The sequence below is a fragment of the Perca fluviatilis genome, chromosome 7 (assembly GCF_010015445.1).
Source record: "Perca fluviatilis chromosome 7, GENO_Pfluv_1.0, whole genome shotgun sequence".
Lineage (NCBI taxonomy): Eukaryota > Metazoa > Chordata > Actinopteri > Perciformes > Percidae > Perca > Perca fluviatilis.
The window spans coordinates 16473620-16494633 of NC_053118.1; the positions used below are offsets into that span (position 1 = coordinate 16473620).

The 21014-nt window shown below is 40.0% G+C and overlaps 1 protein-coding gene across 1 annotated transcript; it reads right to left on the reverse strand.

Annotated features, from left to right (window-relative positions):
* Window positions 1–988: 988 nt before the first annotated feature.
* Window positions 989–16747, reverse strand: LOC120562950 (transcription factor E2F3-like). Its single transcript, XM_039806910.1, has 8 exons — window positions 16155–16747; window positions 13776–13896; window positions 10112–10242; window positions 9723–9811; window positions 8155–8313; window positions 7061–7175; window positions 6789–6930; window positions 989–5192 (listed from the first exon to the last, which is right to left on the reverse strand). The coding sequence occupies exons 1-8, from the start codon at window positions 16434–16436 to the stop codon at window positions 4897–4899; spliced, it is 1335 nt and encodes a 444-aa protein (XP_039662844.1). The 5' UTR covers window positions 16437–16747; the 3' UTR covers window positions 989–4896.
* Window positions 16748–21014: the final 4267 nt, after the last annotated feature.

Consider the following 21014-nt stretch of genomic DNA (forward strand, 5'->3'; position numbering starts at 1 on the left):
AAACAATTTCTCTGTGTAGTTGCGTTGGACAACAACAAAGACTTGAAGAAAGAGAAAATCCCTCTCTTGCTGCAGCATCACCATAAAGAAAACTTTAAAGAAAACTAACGTTTCGGTCGCGATCATAGACTGTTAATATTAAGTCTATGGTCGCGATCTGGACCTTCGTCAAGACTATTTCAATTAAGAACACAACAAATACATTCTGCTCCTCCCCAGTTGTGGGATAATTGACAATCACTTGTCAATGGGAGTGTCTCTCAAGGAACTCATGTCATTTCTGCAAACATTTCTTTAGATCCATTCCAGTAATACATAGCTTGATTCGATTACTATAATTTAAATAAAATATCCATTCCAGGAATACCTATTACTCCCCGATTTTAACTTTTTAATGCTTATATATAGCCTATATAATATATTTATATTCACAAAGTTTCCTAAGTGAGTGACAAAAATATACATTTCATATTAATTTCAGTATTACATGTATTACACATAAATGGATATAATCCATTTAATTTCTACATACTTATAATATGCATTACAATAATACTCCATTTTAGGAGTACATAGAAAACTCAACATCAACCATTTCAATAATAAAATCTCAAATTCATATCAATAACTGTACTTAAGAGGTTCCACCATTGACATTCACTGCTATTTACAAAATATATTTACAAAGTTTAAATATTCTAGACCTATTTGTGCATAGATATGGTGGGTAAAGAGGGACAAACTAGACACTTGTGTATTTGGGGAGATGACGAATGATGATTTTTGGCCATTCAATTCGACCATGTTTTTAAGCAGAGTGATATATGGTTAATTCAATTAGGAGCTTGTTGTTTTCTTTTTAAATTATGCCTGTTGCTGATCATATCTTTCAGCAGTAGCCTAACCAATATGTTCTTAAACCAAGATTTTCAGGGTTTATTACTTTTCACTACAGTGGAGTCATCACTGAAGACCATAAAACATTTAATTTCATGTTCATATTGCCTTTATTCAAATTTTCAAATTACAAACACCCAGAGTACAAAAAACAAATTCATTTATCAATTTATCCTCCCCCCCCCAACAAATACAACTCAATTCCCCATTTGACAGGTTATAGAAATTTGTAACTGAGTAACACACACATCAAAAACATCAAATTAGTTTACCTTAAACATTCAACAGCACACTAATACTTTCACCCATGCATTCAAATTGCGTTTTGATATTACAGCTCTTTTTTCTGTAATTAGTGGAAACAGGCAGCAATATCATAATTTTACAGTCAATTATTTCCTATGAAACGGTTAACTTTACACTGAACCTTTACAGAATATTTACCGATCAGTATAATGTATTTGGTAACAGCTTAAGAATAACCATAGGTAAATAGCAGGAAGAAGAGTGCCGTTTCAATCTTCACTAATAGTAAACACCACATTTAACCTAATGATGCTTTTCTGTAAGGTCTAATCACACATCAGAATCACTCATTAGAAATGAAGGAGCTGTAATTTTAAGTCACCCATAACACATTGTTCACACTCACTGGCAATGACACTAGCTTAAGCGGTGCATTAAAATCTTTAACATTCCATTAGAAACCCATGGAAAGGTACAATCTTTCCAAAAATCATGTTTCCATTGTGTAAAAGTGGATACAATATTGTGACCAGATTCTGGTCGCCTGCAATAGATGGAGGAAAATATAATTACTTATTTGAATGGTTTTAGAAAATAGCACAACAGTGGTTAGTAAACCAAATGGGGAAATACATTGAGCTGGATTTATCCATGCATACAAAATACACTGATATAAATATGCTTATAGGGAAATTGTGTTGTCAGAGCATTTCTGTTCATTTTAAGTCCAATTTTACGTTCACTTGCGATGGTTTATATTATATTGGGTTTTGATTTTACATAGTCAAAAAGCTGTTTCAACAGACTTCAATACTCTCCATGAAAAAGAAAGTCAGAAAAAAAAGTTCCAGACTCCCTCACATCATTCCAAAAATAAATCGGACACACAGTGTCACAGAAGTAAAAACCCCTACACACTTCAGTAGAGGACACAAGTCTGATCCTGGTTCAGTGTATATAGACATAGAAATGTCTCCTAATGGCCAGTAAAGGGCAGATAGGCTAACTGTGAAAGAATGACTGCATGTATGCATTATTGAATGTGTACCACTTATTGGGTCTAAGAGAGGCTCTGCATGTAACCAAAAAAAAAAGACACTAAATAACTTAAGAAAAAAAAAAATCACAAAAACAAAAATATTGCAATATTGCAATTTGTCCGCTTTTTTACTCATCAAATGTGCACCCCTAATTCAAATTTAAGATGAAACAGCATGAGACCGATTTAAGAGCAAAGGCATACTCATATCAGGGTAAATAATACAAGGCTAATTTCTAAGACAAAGGGGAATTCAAAGACTCATACACACTATGGCATTTACCTCTATGCCCCATTATTATTGTCCAACATTAAGTGAGAGGTAGCCTACAGTACCTTGTGCACTGAAACATTTAGAAAACTGTACATCATATTACACATGGCAGGCTTACTCTTTAGGAAGCTTGATCTTTGACATAACTCACACATGCTGCAAACGCAATTACCCAAGCGCACATCCATCAGGTCAGGGAAAAGTTTACAGTAAGAGCAGCAATATTACCTGCAGCCGCAGGTTTCTTTAGATTAAAAGCCAGGGTCTCAGAGGAAATGTTTGGGTTTTGTTATTACCGGGGATGTCATCAAACACATGATGCGATGGTGTTCCAAATACCAAAGTAAAAACACAACACATCCCTACAGCTTAGTTCACCAAGTCCTCCAGCGGGCTATTCTTGATTAACCACTGTTTGAAGACTCAGTGGCCCAAGACAACAGTATCACCAAGCCTATTATGAAACATGGCTTGTTGCACTGAATTTGCTCAATTTACGAAACCGGGTCTTTTTTTTTATTCTTTTTTTATCCCGGTTATGGAGGGGGGGGGCCTTCATTACATGCTGAAGCCTAAATTAATGGCTAATCATCTAGCCCCTTGTTGCTTAGGTGATCGTGATATTAGTTATTTCTACAGTATTAAAATTCATTAAAATTCAACATTAAACCTAAAAAGACAAATACGCTCCTATCCTGTCTCCTACACAGCTTCAGTACACACAGTAGGTAGCGTGCATCGATAAGTGGTTCAAATTTTACCGATTAGCTCGAAACCACAGTATAATTTCACAGCAACAGACTAAATGAGGAGGCATCAGAGTAAGTTTGGTTATGGCAGCTTCTGCTGATGAAGATGGGAGGGGACAGGCAAAAAGCAGCAAGAAAGTGGAAATTTGGATCTTGATTTCACAAAGTGTCTATAAGAATATGAGTTAGAGATGATATTCAAGTTTGCATATCAGGTGTTTTTGCTTAACCCCACATTACCCAGGTATGATGGCTTTTTGGGCTGTTAGCACATGGGTCATGAAATGTTAAACACCACAATGCCTGTTCCCATGTTGAACATTTTTGTATTCATCATGTACAAAATAAAAAGATTGCCCACTTGAGTAGATAACAGGCTGACCAGGTGAACAGCTAACAAAGGTCCCTTATTAAATGTACCTACTAAATCCATTTTATATATGGAGGACATAGCACAAGAGAGACATTGGGTGCAAGGGGATTTAACTAATTACTAGCCATAAGGCATACTGTAAGCATTTTGTACACCTAAAAAACGTATTTATATCCATCTCATTTTAGAGTACACACTCTTATTTCCATTGCTATTTTCTGGATAATTGTCATGTGCACTCCAAAACAGTATATGAACTTCCTTGGAGCTCATCTAAATAGTGCTTAAATGTACAAAATACACACTTTTAGTAACTGTATGATTATAAGCCCAAATAGCACAATAGGAAACTTTACAAGTGTCTGAGCAGGCAGGGACAAGACAGGTGACCAAAACCTCAGCCTGCCTAACCTAACCATAGGATAGCAACAGTAGTCATGAATGCTGTGTATCAAAATTGCCCTGTTTTCATTTAATATTCATTTTAATTCTTAAAACACCTACTTAACAGTCAGCAGTATGAACCTTCAAACACAGATCATTGGTACAACAGAAAGCCATCAATAGCCCCCCCCCCCACAGCACTTGGCATCAACACATCTGGATGAATTGTGACATCTGTCAAGAAAATGCATCACTGGGAAACCACTGATAAAACCGCTCCTTTTCTTGCCAAGTAGCAGATTTACAGGCCTGTCAAATCCTCATATTTGCATTATCCTTCAAAATCTTAACCGTAAACACAGTTTTCCTCTTCCGTTCTCTTGAACATTCTACTGATGATTTTGGGTGATCCCATCTGTGCATCTTAGGTGCACTTACATTTGGGTGTAATGCTAAACCCAAACCAATCAACCACAATGTGTGTTAATGTCAGATGGTGTGGGGGTGTTTTCCTTCGAGCTGTTCGTCCCGTCTTTGTTGGTCTCTCTGTACTGTGAACCTTGCGTCATACAGAGAGGTGGATATCCTTCCCTTTCCCATTTATACTACCGAACAGACAACAAAGGCCTTAAGATGCCCCCCAACAACCAGCTACACTGGAGGCTTTACATAGCCTGAGACAAAGGGTAATGGATATGTATTCCCACTGACCGGTCGTGTCTTTGTGTGAAATCATGCAAGGCCATTTATCTCTCACACCATGAAAGAACATGGCGTTTAGTCCCACTGGGACTGAAAAAAAGCCCCCAATGATTCCTTTCCAGCTATTTAGAATTGGCTTCCACTAACTACACAGTCTGTCACAGGCATCAAAACCTTCACCGATACTCCATCTCTCTCCCATGCACTTAAACTGAATTTGTAATAACGAATGCTAGCTGCACAGGAGATCATCCAGGCCAAGAGAGGGCATTTTATCAAAGTCACAGGCGTCAAACAAGTCGCTGATTCCCTGGTCATCTCCCAAACCTAAAAGGTAGTCATCTTGGTCCAGAAGAGGAGGCCCGAGGTTTAAGAAAGGCCCCAGGGACAAAGGGATCTGGTCTTCTGTCTGCTGGAGAAGACTAGTGTAAGGGGACGAGATCGGGGAGAGAGTAGTGACGGAGACTGCTGAGGAAGAAGAAGGTGGAGCCAGGGAGGGGATGGAAGAAGTGGTTGTGCAGGTGGGACCTGTGAAGGAAAGTTGAGACAACTAGTTATCTTTGCATTGTCAAGGAACCAGATCAACATAACAAGACCATGTTGGCCAAAAGAGTAATCATGTTGACCAGTGTTATGGTGCTTGTTGCACTGGGGACCAATATTCAAATCCCAAGTACCAGCGAATCAATGCTTGGAATCAAAAGTTGCATGGACACGAGCAAGTTGTTTATTGAACAGATCTTGGGTTAACTTGGGTCTAGGCCTGTTGCGATATGCAATAAATCAATTAATCGCATGATAAATAAAAATGAGCTTGATCATTTTTCCGGCTGCGATAATTTCCATTTGCATGCTTGTTTGTTTTCCTCGTCTCTCTCCCTCTCTACCAAAGAGACTCCGGTGCATCGGTGACCCCTCTCGGTTCCTTAGCGTAACGAGGAGCGAACGTTGGTGTCAGTCACTTGTCAGCCGCATGGTCTTTAAGTGGGGAGGCGGGACTCCTGGCGTAGCCTCCTACAGAGTGCAGCAAAAGAGCTGCGTGAGATGGAATTGGTTTCAAAGCCAAACGCGACAGCTGCAGTGTGGGAGCACTTCGGATTCAAACCAAATGACCGTGGTGAACCACTTAACCTGAGAGTCTCTCTCTCTCTCTCTCTCTCTCTCTCTCTCTCTCTCTCTCTCTCTCTGTTTTGTGGAAACATGGCTGAACAACAGTGTAATCGACTCCGCTATCCAGGGTTGTGACTGTTAAATGCCGACCGTTCTACATTCCACGCAAATTCACGGCTGTGCTTATACTCGTTTACGGCTCTTTAAAGCGCTAATGCTACAAATGCGTTAGCTGAACTTTACTTTTCTATGTGTGTGCACTAAATGTAGCCTGTTTTGTATGTCGTTTTTTTTATATGTTTTTATATATTTTAAATGTGCAACACCACTTGAGCCACGGTGAAACGTTGTTTCTTGTATATGGTTGAATTGACAATAAATAACTTGAGTTGACCCGACTGCCTGTCTATGCTATGTGTCCATGTCTGTAAGCGGTAGGCGTGGCTTGGGAGTGGACTCGTAGGGAAGCGAAGCAAGTGCATTCTGGGAGCGGTTGTCTTTCATCCACATGAGCCAAAAATAAATTTTCTGGCTTTTCTCGGTCTAGAAGGCACAAACTTTTAAAAAATGTCACATTTCTACTACATAAATGACCCAATTTAATACATATTCATCTTTCCAGCGGTGAACTATCCCTTTAAGGAATGTATCACTCTTTAAAGTCTGAGCCTAATGTTTAATATTTTTTGAAGTGCAATTTTGTTTACATCCATTTTATTTATTGTTTTGGTTGTGTGTGGTTTTTAATTTCCCTTTTATTTATTGTTTTTGATTGTGTTTGGTTTTTATTCAAGTGCATTTTTTGTACACTCAAAACCAATTTTATTCTATTACGAGTTTAGCTAAGCATTGCACATGTTGCTCTTTGTTTGTAATTACATTACATGTCATTTAGCTGACGCTTTTATCCAAAGCAACTTACAATTGCTATATATCAGAGGTTGCACGCCTCTGGAGCAATGAGTAATGATGTCTAAAAACATTCATGCACACCTATGTCTATCGGAGACAAACCTTGAAGGACTTTGAGGAAAGGTGAGTTCCCATTGATGTCCATGCTGCCGTTTTTTACAGGACTCCTGGGGTCATTCTCCTCATCTGGGCACAGGAGGACTTCTATAGGACCCTTAGTGCTGGTCAGATGGATGGACAAACTCTGGAGAGAGGAAAAAAACAATTCTGGTCAAATCCCAAATTCTGATAGGACTGCACGATTGTAAGGATGGACAGACTTAATTGAAAGATTAAAAACAAACTGCGAGTCGTCTTTGTGTGTGTACACTTACCTCATCAGGGTCTGGTACTTCTAGTTTGGTGTCTGTGGGCGCTTTGACGACAATAACAGTCTGGTCTCTGAGGTTTCCCAGCTGTTTGATGTCTTGGTACGTTACATAGGCATATGTGCAGACGAAAGAGTTAAAGAAATAATGCTACAATGTCGCAACATGTTAATAGTACATGTATATGCAAGCCGGAAAATGCTAACTACGTGATGACAAACCTCCAAACTGCTGAAATGATTGCTGTACCATGCATCTACACATGCTGGTGTTTTAAGCTTAACATGTTAGGCACCATAATGTAAAATAAAATCTCCTTTATTTGGAATATGTGTAACAGATAAGACGATTTGAAAACAATTCACAGGTCAGAATGGGTGTTATCTAAAGTGAGTTCGAAGATGAAGTCTTGCGGATATATTTTTAAATGATTTCGCCATTTCAATAAAAGCAAAAATTAGGGCTGCACGATATTGGAAAAAACTGACATTGCAATATATTTCTTTCCTGCAATATATATTGAGTTATGAAATAAAACAAATTTTTACAAGATGACAAATAGCTCTATTTGGAAATAATAAATCAGTGTAAATACGTTATATCAGACACAGAATTCTGTTGTAGATTAGGGTTACGTTTCCAACTTCGCGGCTCCAAACCGTCACGTTAGTTGGAACGGAACCCTTGTATCTTTAGGCTAACTATATTAGCTTTAGCCTGGCCGACAGCAGCTTTCTGGCAACTCTGCGGTGAAAAATGTCCAGGAGACGTCGTGATAACGTTGCATTAATCAGGTGATTTATTTTATCTTTGCAGCGAACATAAAACACTGCAATGTGACTATCGCACATGCGCACATAGCGATGTAGACGATGAAACTAAATATCGTGCAGCCGTAGCAAAAATCCCCATGGTATCACCGTGGCCTCACTGTGAGACAGGAATAAGCACGCATACAAACAATTTTACACCGTGATCAATTTGGTGAGGTTTACCTGCAGAACTATGAGAACATAGTTACAGGAAGTTTTTAACAATAAAATAAAGTGGCTAAGAACCATTTTACGTTTTGGATGACATGTCAACTAACAAAAGGATATTTCTGGTTGCTTTGCAACTCGCTCATGTGTCTCATATCCAGGCTGCATCTTTGGATCAGTTGTTCAAGCCTCTGCTCTTCTTCTCCCAGTGCAGAAACTTCTGCCGTTAGTCTCTGTCTCTGGCTCAGTGCCCCCTCTACCTCCAACAGACTACAGCCCCTGTGAAAGTGAGAAGAGTGAAGTGAGTGAATTTAAAACAGATTTAGTACTGGCTCAGGCGCTTTACTTGCCCCTTTATTACTGCCTGCTTAAACAGCGTTTTTTGGTACCACAGATTTGTGTTTCAATACTAAGGTGAAATCTTCCCTGTGAGCAGATGCTGCAGAGGATATTATTTGGATGCAGATGATTGTATTTTCTCCACAAATAAATATCCCCCTGTAAGGTAAAGTGGACTACAAATCACAATGAAGGTCATGTACAGAACATGTTTTGTTTGTCTTATAATAAGTATGACCTAAAATATTTGTCTGTGGACATTTACATAACAAAGTAGAGGGAGGCAGGCCAGCCAAGCCAGATCCGGCAGGGGGAGAGTTCTAAGCCCGAAAAAGCTACCTCTCCTTATGACCTGTCTCTCTTAGTTACCTGTTATAGTTACGCTGTTATAGTCCTAGACTGCCGGGGGACTTCCTTCCTTTGACACACTGAGCTGCTCTCTCCTCTCCCTTTCTATTACTGTTACTATTACTATTACTATTTGTGTGCAGCCCATCCCAGAAATGCTTGTTACTAATCCTAGATTCTGGGGAGTTTACTCCCGGAGTCCTTATGCTCTTTTCCCCCAGCGTATTTCCTTGGAGAACGTTGGCACCAAGACCCTGGTTGCAGCTGTCGCCGTGGTCCTGCTGCACTCCCTGCTGAGCTCAGCGATGCCCTGCAATGTCATGCTGCGTCCTGCTGAACCCTGCAGCTTCCCGCTACATCCAGTCACTGTTCCATTATTAATGTGACTACTATCGCCACTGTTCATCACACCCCCAACCGGCTCGTCAGACACCGCCTACCAAGAGCCTGGGTCTGTCCGAGGTTTCTTCCCAAGAGGGAGTTTTTCCTCGCCACTGTCGCACTGCTTGCTCTTGAGGGAATTACTGGAATTGTTGGAATTGTTGGGGCTTTGTAAATTATAGAGTGTGGTCTAGACCTACTCTATCTGTAAAGTGTCTCGAGATAACTTATGTTATGATTTGATACTATAAATAAAATTGAATTGAATTGAATTGAAATTGAATTGAATTTCCCAGTTAAGTGACTAATGTATTTATTTCATTTTAGCAACATCTAAACTTAGGCCAACCACATTATATCCAAGACAGGAAAAATCTGGGCCTTAACTACAAGAAAACAGAGATACAGTATATTATAGAAAAAAAAATGGAGGAGGAAGACACACGGAGAAACCAAGAGAACTGAAATGTGTCACATTATGTTCTCAAATTTGTTCCCGATGGGATGAATTAGACAAGAGTATCAATTCGAGTGGGTGCTTGGATCGGCAGGTAAGACAAAACATACTCTTAAAAAGATATAAATCAAGTATTTGAGTGTTAAGAGTGGTGACCACTTACATCCACTGAATGTTGTTCTTTGATTTCTTCTTGATGAGGTGAATGCCTTCTAGTACATTGGTGATATCATACAGCCGCCTTTTCTGCACCTAAATGTAGAGAAATACATGTCTCATCAGTTACCAATTTAGGGGTTGTTTTCACTGTGTAAATTACCAATCGTAGCAAAAAAAAAAAATCCCTCACACATGACCAAAACATTTTCAATGCTTTGAGCAGATATTTTTGCTTAAGATGTCCCCTATACATTTTATTATCCTTCCCTTTTATTTCTTGCATCACTAACAGGATTTAAAGGAGAAATGCATCAACTATAAAAGGTAGGTTTGCTTTAGATAATCCTCCTACCACCAACACCCCCTTTCTTTTTTGTTTTGGTCTGAAATTACCTGTAAGGTTTCAGCAGCGAGGTTGAGGTCCAAGACGCCATCAGAAGACTGGGCAAGGAGATCCACAAACTTCTTGGTCAACAGGCCCAGGGAGGTGTCATACCGAGTCTTCTCCGGTGGAGACTTTGGTGCTATGGTGGAGGAACAGAGAAATAAACAGGGAAAGGACAATGTATTTCAGCGACATGTGATTAATTTATGCAAGGAAAGTAAAACATAAAACTTCCTAATAACAGTTTTAGTTGGTAGGAGGAAGCCCAGGTAAATTGTGGGTTCGTCCATAATGTGAAAAAGTTAAACCGACCACCCATAAAGACACCTATGCTCACCCTGACTTCCAAAACCAGCAGTAGAAAAGCAGCAGAGGTGTCAGAACAAGTTAATAATAGGTACAACGTTACCATGTAATCCAATCCAACACAACCACACTGCAATAAATCCTATGGGTTTTTTTCAGTCAGGAAATGTTGGAGGCAAATGACGCAATCATTCATAATTGGCTGGGAACGTGTCCTTTACATGTACCAAGGAACAACTTGAAGTTAACTTGAACTTTGATAAAGCACCAGCTGGTAACATTTTACGTAAAGCACCAAATTGCAAATTTGCCAGCTGGACGTATTTCAATATCGATAGCTCTGTGTCGATAGCATCAGTTCCTCTCATCAGAGGGTTACAGCATATGGCATGTGACCTGTCTCGTCCTCCAACAACAATATACTACAGTGATGCAATGGCCAAATATCATGAACACTGAGGTACAGATTTTGTTTCCGTTTCAAGTTCCAAATATAGCTCAGTAGACTATTCTGGTGTCCGTTTCAGAAAGCAGGTTTAGTGAAAACTCTGAGTCCGTTAACCCTGAGATGAGGGAAACTCTGGGTTTTCTGTTTCAGAAAGGGAGGTTAATCAAACCTGAGAGAGAGGGGTAACTCCAGCACGTTTCAGAAAGAGAGGTAACTTAACCTCAGAGTCAGTTACTATGGTAACTGACTAACCTAACCTGGTCGGGAGCAGGTTTTCTTAAATTAACCTTGAGTTACAGTTCGTTATCTGCATTAATAATAAAACAGGGTTGGTTTATTAACTGTTAGGCAGACTATAAAACTTTTTTTTTCTCAAAACATGGCATTTCCTTTTGTCGACGATCCCGTTGATGAAGAAGCTGTATTACTTCGCAGGGAGTTAAACATACGTCGGGAGATGATATTGAGGCCCCGACTATAGATGCATTTTCATTTCCAGATACTAGCCTACCTATTTGAGCGGTATCGTTTTTCTTCCCAGTCAATCAGTTATGTAGCCTACATAACCTTATCCATCCTCCTATCACTAACATCACCCATCGGGGACATGCTCTTACATCCCAGCAGATTCTGTGTTGCATTAAGTTTTGCAAACGGCAGTTTTTTTTTTTCTTTACAACATTGGTGATGCGGAGCATATTAATAAAGCCACTGTATAGCAAAGCGCCATCAGAAGAATGTGCTCTGAAACGTTTTTGTAGTGTTCTCTGGACACAAACCAGTAAGAGCCATTAAAAAGGAGTTCCACAGTATTGCAGGTGAATGATGTAAACCCTTTGAAATAAAAAATATGAATTATAATTCTGTTATTGATTGTGCTGCATAGAGTTGTGCCGATGGACGATATCATCGTCCATCGGGATGGCTGGCCGACATCACGATGGAGAGCCACCATCGTGATGCCACGCCGCCCCCCACCCTGTCAAACACACTAATCCTAGTCGCGGGCGCTGGACGGGAAATTGACAAGTGCGTCAGTCTTAAACTAGCAAAGACACAAAGACAAGACATAGGGCTCCTTAAGTGGAAGCTACTTTTTCCCCCTTTACGTGCAACCTATTTGTGAAAAAGACCATCGCTTTGAGCAGACTGGATTGGCTGTAGTGATACATTCTCTCTCTCTCCCCGTCAGTTGTAGCTCGCTCTACCTTCTAGTAACGTTGGACACAGCAGTCTCGAGTGAGAGAAAAAAGCGTTAAAAGTGGAACGCTATCACACTTTCCTTTCTCCCCTCAATGGACTAAGTTTGTCGACACTACTCTGTGCGTGCATCAATAAGTAAGTCTGAGGTCCTGTAGGTACGGGACGATGTTATGCAGGATTTATGAATGTACGTTAGCAACAGTAGGCTAATTCACGAGGGTGCTATTTTATGTGTGAGCTAATATTGTGCATCTGTTCATGTGCGCTGCAAGAGTTATGTTTCTGTTTATTGAATGCGTTATTCAGTGCAAACATAACCAAGAATGTAGTTTAAACTCAGTAATGATGGTATATTAGGTTATTACTGTCGCTCTGTTGAAGGCAAACGTCCCACTGTACTGTCGTTACGCAGATCACGGACATCTGATTGACTTTACTGCACCGTACTTAAGTGAAAGTAGGTCACGTTGTAAAACCTACCAGCAGGGCACCATTTACAGAGGGCATTTAAATGCATGTCTAATCGTTTCTATGTTAACTGTTGGCCCATAGTAGTAGAAAAAAATATTTATGTAAAGAGATATAAGCCTCCGACGAGCGATATCATTGTCCATCACGATGTTTACTGTAAACATCGTCAACTGCCAATTTAGGGGACATCGCCCAACCCTAGTGCTGCAGCCTCAGAATGGGATTAGTAGACCTAGGAATTTTCCGCCCGCAGGATTGCACCTAAATGAAATATATTATAGGTTCAATACCATTTCACCAGTAATATTATACTTATGATTAAATATGATATTAATACACTATATAGGAACTTACGCATTTACTCTAGCAGTAATTTTCTCCCACGCAAATTTTCTGTCTTTTGCAGCAGCTGCTGTTGCTTTTTTAACGAAATATATGTTCAAACTCGCTGTATGTGCGCACGAGTATTTCCGCCAACCAGTTTGTTTGTGGTTGTTACCATGGTGAATTGTAGTATCATTGCTCCATTCATGCTGCCTTTTTATAGTGGTGGTGCACACACTTAACTCTGAGTGAACCTACTCTGAGTTAATTGAACCAACTCAAATCAGCTGTTCTGGAACCGAAAACTCAGAGTTTCCCATCTCAGGGTAAATCAACTCAGAGATCAGGGTTAGACTCAGAGTTTGTTAAACCTCCTTCCTGAAACAGGCCCCTGAACACACATGCTGAGAGTAAACAGAAATGGAAAGGGCCATCATGAAAGGGCATATTTTTGTATTTTTTATTAGATTTAGCCCAATATCATTTAAATTAGGTAGCAATTAGGAAGAAAGAAAGTTTTGTCTTGTTTGAAAATGTTGTGTATGGACATGCACACGAAAAACTAAAGCAACTTCTTTGTGCATTTTAATGTGTGTGCATTCTGCATTTCAGCTCCACTATGTCTTGTTCAGTGAAATTCACGGGACTGCATTTAAAAAGGTCAAGGGCTGGGTTAAACTATTCCACTTGAGAGTGAGAAATGAGTGGTTCTTTAAACCTTGATGATTATATCTAGAGCATCACAATGTTCAATGTGTTCAGCTCAATGAGAATCTTTTTTTTCTGTATGAAGTTGCTGCATTGAGGCTGATTTTGTGTACGAAACTTTGTGTGGACCGCCTTTAGTACAGGATGACCCTGTATCATTGGGCTGTAAAATTCAGGTTACATGTACAAACAGGATGGCGAGGGCTCCTTACTTCTAGGTGTCTTTAGCCGTGCCCCATTGGCCACAACAGACCCTCCTCTGCCTCTTGGAGTCCTGGCTGGTTCTGACTGGTACTGGTGGTCTGAATCATCGAGGGCCAACCGCCTTTTCGCCTGGATGGACAAAAATATACCGTTAACAGCACATATGGCAGTTTTGGTCATTTGGTAGGCATCTCATCTTTGAAGCCACCAGAAATTATAAATTACTTTCATCTTATGTCTCCAGTGTCAGTGTCCTAAAACATTCACAACTATTTAGAAAGTTAATAGAAATGCAAGTAATTTTATAAAGAAGACAGAAAATCCAGTGTTAGATGAGGTATTTGGACACTGAATCTGAGGCCATCATTCTATTGTTTTTTCCTTTTGTTTTGACCCACCCCCCCAAAAAAGAAAAAAAAAAGCTTATTTTGTTCTATAATTTCTGAGGTGGATCAGTCAAAATGATATTCATTAAATAGTTAAAAAAACAAGATGTTTTTTTAATCAATATTCCAGTGTGTCATGGAGACTCTTGGTCTTATGTTGCGCAAAACCCATGGTTGGGATTTATTCTCATCTGAACACATTGGCCAAGACAAACCCACATAGCTTTAGAGTGAGTCACACCCATGGAGTTGATCACACTGCTGTACAGTAATGCCAATAAAAAAGCTAATACAAGTACACTTATAGCTCTATAATAAACCCAGCTAACTTTGAATATTACCAATATGAGATTCCAACATACTGTCCAAGGATGTAAAAGTTCATTTGCTGTACCTTAGTCACCCATTAATCAAATCTAAATTATGCCCTTTCTGAAGCAGTTTTGGGAGCTTAGTCTATTTTGATATAACCCAGTGTTTAAGCAACATACGCCCACATTCATCTTTACTCCAAAATTACAGGTCACCCATGTATAACCTGTCAGAATCAATTTCTTCTATTGTAGTCCTTGCGTAGCTTGACAAAAGGTGAGGTCATTAGCTATGGTTTCAGCAATAGTAGACATTTCAAATGTCTGCCTCATCACCACTGCAGTACTTGTTTAAGACCATTTAGGCTGTGTTCAACATTAATTTATAATGCAAATGTTGAATTACCCAACAACCATTTGCTGTTTCTTCAGTGGAAAACTGAATATTTTCACCAGCCTAAATTGGCATTCTAGTCGTCATGAATAGCCTGTCCAACCAGGGAACCCTTAAACTTGTTGGCTAGAATCCATCCTGTTTTAGTGTCTGAGCAACACCAGAGAGCTGGTCTACTGGATTTCCCTCTAAACCCCATGTATATGAGCAGTCAATTAACCCTCATATTAAGCATGTTAAGTAGAGTAAACCCTATATTAACACTTTCTTACCTATTTTAGCCCAAGTCTGAAAAAGAATAATATGCCCTCTGTTGACAGTCAAAATGTCAGCCATTTTATATCAGCAAGCAGCTCCCCTCAACCCCCTGCCTGCTCATGGCTACAGCCTGAGATACAGAGGCTGGTTTAGGTTTAGTTCATGAGAGATGGGTAGCCCGACCAAACCAACACCCTGAATACTGCTGAAACTATTTTGTGTGGTTTGTGCAGGTTGAAAACACAGGAAATGTGCAATCAGTTCAGCAACAAATTCCAGTTTCACTTCACTTGGCATGAAAGGCACCATAACGTTACACTTTATTTGCAAAAATGAGGCACATAAAACACTTGCAAAATTAAGGTCAAGGCCGACAACGAGTCATGTCCTCTGATAATCAATACTGCTACTAGCCTTGAAAGCTAACACATTTCCAAGCTCCATCCAAGTTGGCTTGTATCTTCAGAGACGACTGGAAGAAATATCTATCGAGTAACGTTAACGTTAGTTTCAAAACTGAAGGGAAGCTTTAGCTTATAAGCCCATGTCTTTGCAAATTAGGCACTAGTGTATTGTTTGAAAGCTAAAAAGTAGCTAACTGAGAGCCAAGTAGTCTAACAATCCCCCCCAACCCCCAAATTAGGGCACCAGCAGCAGCCACTAGGCCACCGCTAATGTTACTCATCTCTCACCAATATTTCCATCTGGCTGCAAGGGTGAAAGCGTTCTCAAAACACCATGAAGTTAGCCTAGCCCGCTATTAGAGGACATGTCTACGTTATTTGTAAACCCCAAACTAACTTAAACTCGACGTTTGCTTCCCTACAGTCAACATATCACTTAACCAACCCACTTGGGTAACTTAGCTAGCGGTAGTTAGTTAGCCACCTCGCTAGGTTGAGGGAATGCCCTGGCTAAGCAGCTAATGTTAGCTGCCCGAACAACAAGCTTGGCTAGCCTAGCAAGCTAACATTTTGTCGTGTTTGAGGCTAGTTGTAGCAAGCCAAATATGTTGAAACGAGCTGTATAGATGATTACCGGCGGTCTCCCCAGAGCGGGTCGTTGTCCTGCTCCGTTTGCTGCAGCTTGTTGTGGAGTTGTGTAAATGTTGTTTATCTGAGGTTCGGATAAACACACATTTGATGTCTGTGTAACGTTGCAAGGCGGTGGGGTGGTTATTATTTGGATATACGTAGCGTTGGATTGACCGGGGTTTAAACGATCCGTGAGAGTTGTTAAAATGATATTATTGTCGAGAGGAGAGCCCCCAACCCCCGCTAAAATCACTTTGTCCGGAGCCGAGGAGATCCCTCTTCTCATCTTGCGTATTCGGGGTAACCCCTTTCTTGTCTCAGTACTTTCAAGCCCGTATGGCTGCTAATCCGCCGCAAAAATTACAAAAATAATCAGACCGAAGTAAAGATGACAGTCTGATTCATCGACTTTTGTAAAGTATTTTTCCTTAAGAAAGTGCATTTAGGCAGATGCAACGGATTAAAAAGTAGCGCAACTCTCGTTTCCCCGGTCTAGAAATGGCTTCAGGAAACGGCCTGATGAATGAAGGGATACGGTTTACGCGCTCAAGAGCCCTCCCGCGAAACTCAGATTTCCCGGGAAATTTTCAAACGGAATTTACATGACAGCCGCTATTGGTCCTTCAGATCAAAGTCCCTACCCATATTATAGCCGTATTGACCAATGACAGCTCAAGATTAGGTGTGCCACGTGTTCATTGGCAGTTGTAAACAGGCAGCGTCACCTGTCACGCCTTGCGTGTTCTCTGACAGGACGCTAAGTGGCGCAAGTGCTGAAGAGGCAGAGTGAAGTGAAATTTTCACTCTTGATTTAATGTTCGCCCCCTTTCTTAACGTTTTGTGGGCCCTTGTACATCAGCATGACAAGCTAATCTTTGGCATTAAATACTGACCTCCTCCAATTTAATAGGTTACTGTCATATTGTTATTGTAGCAGTTGGTAAAACCAGTTAAGCGAAAAGTGGTGATAATAATATTTTTGCTTAGATATGTTATATACAGTATAGTCTACCTTTACCAGTAAAGGTTTACATTCAGTGGTGGAATGAAACAATCAACAACAACTAATCAAGTACTGTACTTAAGTACAATTCTGATGTATTTGTAGGCCTACATTACTTGAGTATTTCCATTGTATGCTTTATACTTATACTTCACTGCATTTCAGAGGGAAATATTGTACTTTTTTTACTTCATTAAATGTATATGTAAGCTACAGCTAAGATTGTACATATATACAAAATATGTCATCAGCTTAAAAATTATAATTGCTTAAAATAATATTTGGCCAACCACAACATTACATTCTGTTTACACATAAATGCATATAATAATAATAATAATAATAATAATAATAATAATAATAATAATAATAATAATAATAATAATAATACAATAATATAATATACAGTATATCATTATATAATGCTCTGTAAAGGGCCATTCAAAGTTATTTTACTTTTAAGTACATTTTGAAGATAATACCTCTGTACTTTAATAAATAAAATTTTAAGGACTTATTCTTGTAATGGAGTGTATTTTGCAATGTGGTATTTCTATTTGCATACTACTTCCACCACTGCTTACATTACAGGTCTGAAAGTTGTTTTCTCAGGCCATACAACACTTGGCATATTGCCATCATAGTAAGCCACATGATCAATAGGTCAGAATGTACTGTATTCCCTGTAAATAGATTGTGAATTGTGGTGAATTGTGTAAAAGAAACTTAACTGTCCTTACAAAAGATATTTAATCTCAACCATGCAGGCTGTAGTTTAGTAGCTGATCTTGACCTCTGACCTCACCATTGAATATAAGAGGTGGACTAGTACAAGAGGGAAGAAAATTCCCTCATGGGAATCTATTAAATGCCACATTAATTGTTTATTATATGGAAAGGCTAATTCATAGCTGGTGCCTCACTTTAAATGTCACCCTTGGACAAAAAGTGTTCATAGTTCTAGGTGGCACTGACAAAACATTAATTATGACTCTCAGCAAAAAACACACAATAATTAATAAATATCTATTCTCTCAGCCATGCATTAATTATGACTCAAAACAATAACCTCTCAATAATGAATAAAAACCATGTCATGGTCTTGCAGGAAAGAACATTCAGTCCTTTCACAGATGAACTTTCTTAACACACTCTGCAACACACACATGATAGATCGTAACAAAGCAGGATATAACTATCATCCATTTCAAGTGACACATTCTCATCTGTGGCAATCACCTTTACACTATAGTTGTAGTAGCCTACACACTGTCACCAACCCCTCCCCTTGAGCACGTTTTCCCTGTCTGTCTGGTTTGTTTTTGTGTTTTGAGTTACGTTCCTGAACGTACCCCGTTCCGGTTGCCGGGCAGCGAGTGCAAGGCGGGAATTCTAGGATCGCCTGAAACTGCTCTCACCTGTTCCTCATCAGCAATCTACACAACACACCTGGTCCTGATCATCATCAAAACACTATTTAAGCTGTGACCTGACGGCCACTTCCTGCCAGATCGTTATCCATAACCTACTTGTATGTTGTGCTTGCGTGTCAGCCTAAATCGTTTGTTTATGCTTGTTTGCTTAAAGGTCCCATGGCATGAAAATATCACTTTATTTGGTTTTTTAACATTAATATGAGCATTAATATCCCCCAGCCTGCCTATGGTCCCCCATTGGCTAGAAATGGCGATAGGTGTAAACCGAGCCCTGGCTATCCTGCTCTGCCTTTGAGAAAATGAAAGCTCAGATGGGCCGATCTGGAATCCTATGAGGTCATAAGGAGCAAGGTTACCTCCCCTTTCTCTGCTTTGCCAGCCCAGAGAATTTGGCCCACCCCTAAGGAAAGCTCATTGTGGGACTGGCTCTAGTGGCTGTAATTCTGCACCAAGGCTGAATTTCAGGAAAGAGACTTAAAGGGGTGATAGAATGATTATATAGGGTATTTCACACTGTTCCTTATGGTCTCCTAATGGGGTATGTAACATTGGTTGGGCTGAAAATGGCCTGGTTGATATTTTATTGGCCCTTATTCATCCCTGTGTTTTGTCCCTATTTGTAACAAGAGCTTTTCTTCCAAATATGGTATGGTCATGAATATTTAGATGAGCTGCGCGCTGATTGGTTGAGCGACTTGCCATACGCACATATTAGAGACGCGCGCTGATTGGTTGAGCGAATCCCCAATACACATACATTAGAGAAGCGACAGAATCTCATATTCCAGACACTGCAATGTTTCATTACCAAATTCACTTCTGAGACTTTTTTAAGCGAGAAATCAACTATATAAAGCTGAAATATGGGCCGTTTTACAAAATTTGATGGCTAATTGCAAATTTGGTAAGACGTGTCGGACTTTAGGAGCTCCACACAGTCTGACGAAAGCGGCAGCCTCCGCGGGCTCCATACCCAGGGCAAAGTCACCCTTTGTGGATACTGCACTACGGGGCTCCGCGGCCAGCTGCCGGCATAACTAGAATATATTTACGGTTTGAATTTCGTCCACCACTTTGATTTTAAGGCATTTTTATGAACGTGAGGCGTGTCTTTGTAGGACGAGCAGCTGCTTGCAATATGTCCCATTCATTACAATGGGGAAATACCGCAGCTAGCTAGCTACAATGTCGCCATAACTAAATTATATTTACAGTTTGAATTTTCGTCACGCCACTTATATAACATCATTCCCCAATGTCTTATAAAGCTAACCGTTGTGTCCGATTTGATTTTAAGGCATTTTTATGAACGCGAGGCGTCTTTGTAGGACCAGCAGCTGCTTGCTATATGTCCCATTCATTACAATGGGGAAATACCGCAGCTAGCTAGCTACACTGTCGCCATAACTAAATTATATTTACAGTTTGAATTTCGTCACGCCACTTATATGACATCATTCCCCAATGTCTTATAAAGCTAACCGTTGTGTCCGATTTGATTTTAAGGCATTTTTATGAACGCAAGGCGTCTTTGTAGGACGAGCAGCTGCTTGCTATATGTCCCATTCATTACAATGGGGAAATATCGCAGCTTGCTCACTTTCGCATAACTAAAGTATATTTACAGTTTGAATTTCGTCAATATTACAGGTTCCTCAAGGTCTTACAAAGCTTAGCTAACACTTGTCCGATTTCGGATTTCAATTGAATGTATTTTTGTGAATGTCAGAGTTAGGAGGAGGCTAGCTAGCTCTCATTGATGGACTCCATCTCACCGCGGCTCTAACAATGAGACTCGCAGCCAAAGAGGCTTTATTTCCCCGATTGTTTATTTAAATAACTCAACACACATACCCATTATAACACTACCCCGGAACCTGCAGGCGCGTAAAAGATTGCAGGCGTAACAATTGCCGCTGACACTGCGGTCAGGGCGCGATGTAGTAGCAACGCACGCACCAACACCGGACACTAAACTCCGACACACAGTCGGAGAAAATTTGCAATTAGCCATCCTTTTCGTAAAGCGGCCCATATTTGAGCTTTATATGGTTGATTTCTCGCATAAAAAAGTTTCAGAAGTGAATTTTGTAATGGAATAGCAGAGATCTGCGTGACCTAGCTAGATTCAGAAGACTACCTGATCTCAGGTCAGTTGTGTAGCCTATGTAAATATTGGGGCGTGACTGTTCTCTTAAGGTTCCGGATTTTGAGACGCTTGCGTAAGCAACTCAGCTTTGTTGGGATTCGCCCGTTTTCAGCGGCAGTTTCAAAATATGAGATTTTCATAGTAAAGGGGTGTCAGTGGGACTTTGAGCTTCTATGTATGTCCTATTTACCCACCGAACTGTCGTTATTCAACTATGACAGGGTAAAATCGGTTTTGCATTCTATCACCCCTTTAAGATACAGTATTAGGTGACCA

Excerpts from the sequence above, each read along its gene's own strand:
- LOC120562950 (XM_039806910.1), bottom strand. The coding sequence starts at position 16,436 with ATGAGAAGAGGGATCTCCTCGGCTCCGGACAAAGTGATTTTAGCGGGG. Across the intron at positions 13,897-16,154 it reads CCGCTCTGGGGAGACCGCCG|GCGAAAAGGCGGTTGGCCCT; the intron begins GTAATCATCTAT and ends TTGTCCATCCAG. Across the intron at positions 9,812-10,111 it reads TCGCTGCTGAAACCTTACAG|GTGCAGAAAAGGCGGCTGTA; the intron begins GTAATTTCAGAC and ends CTCTACATTTAG.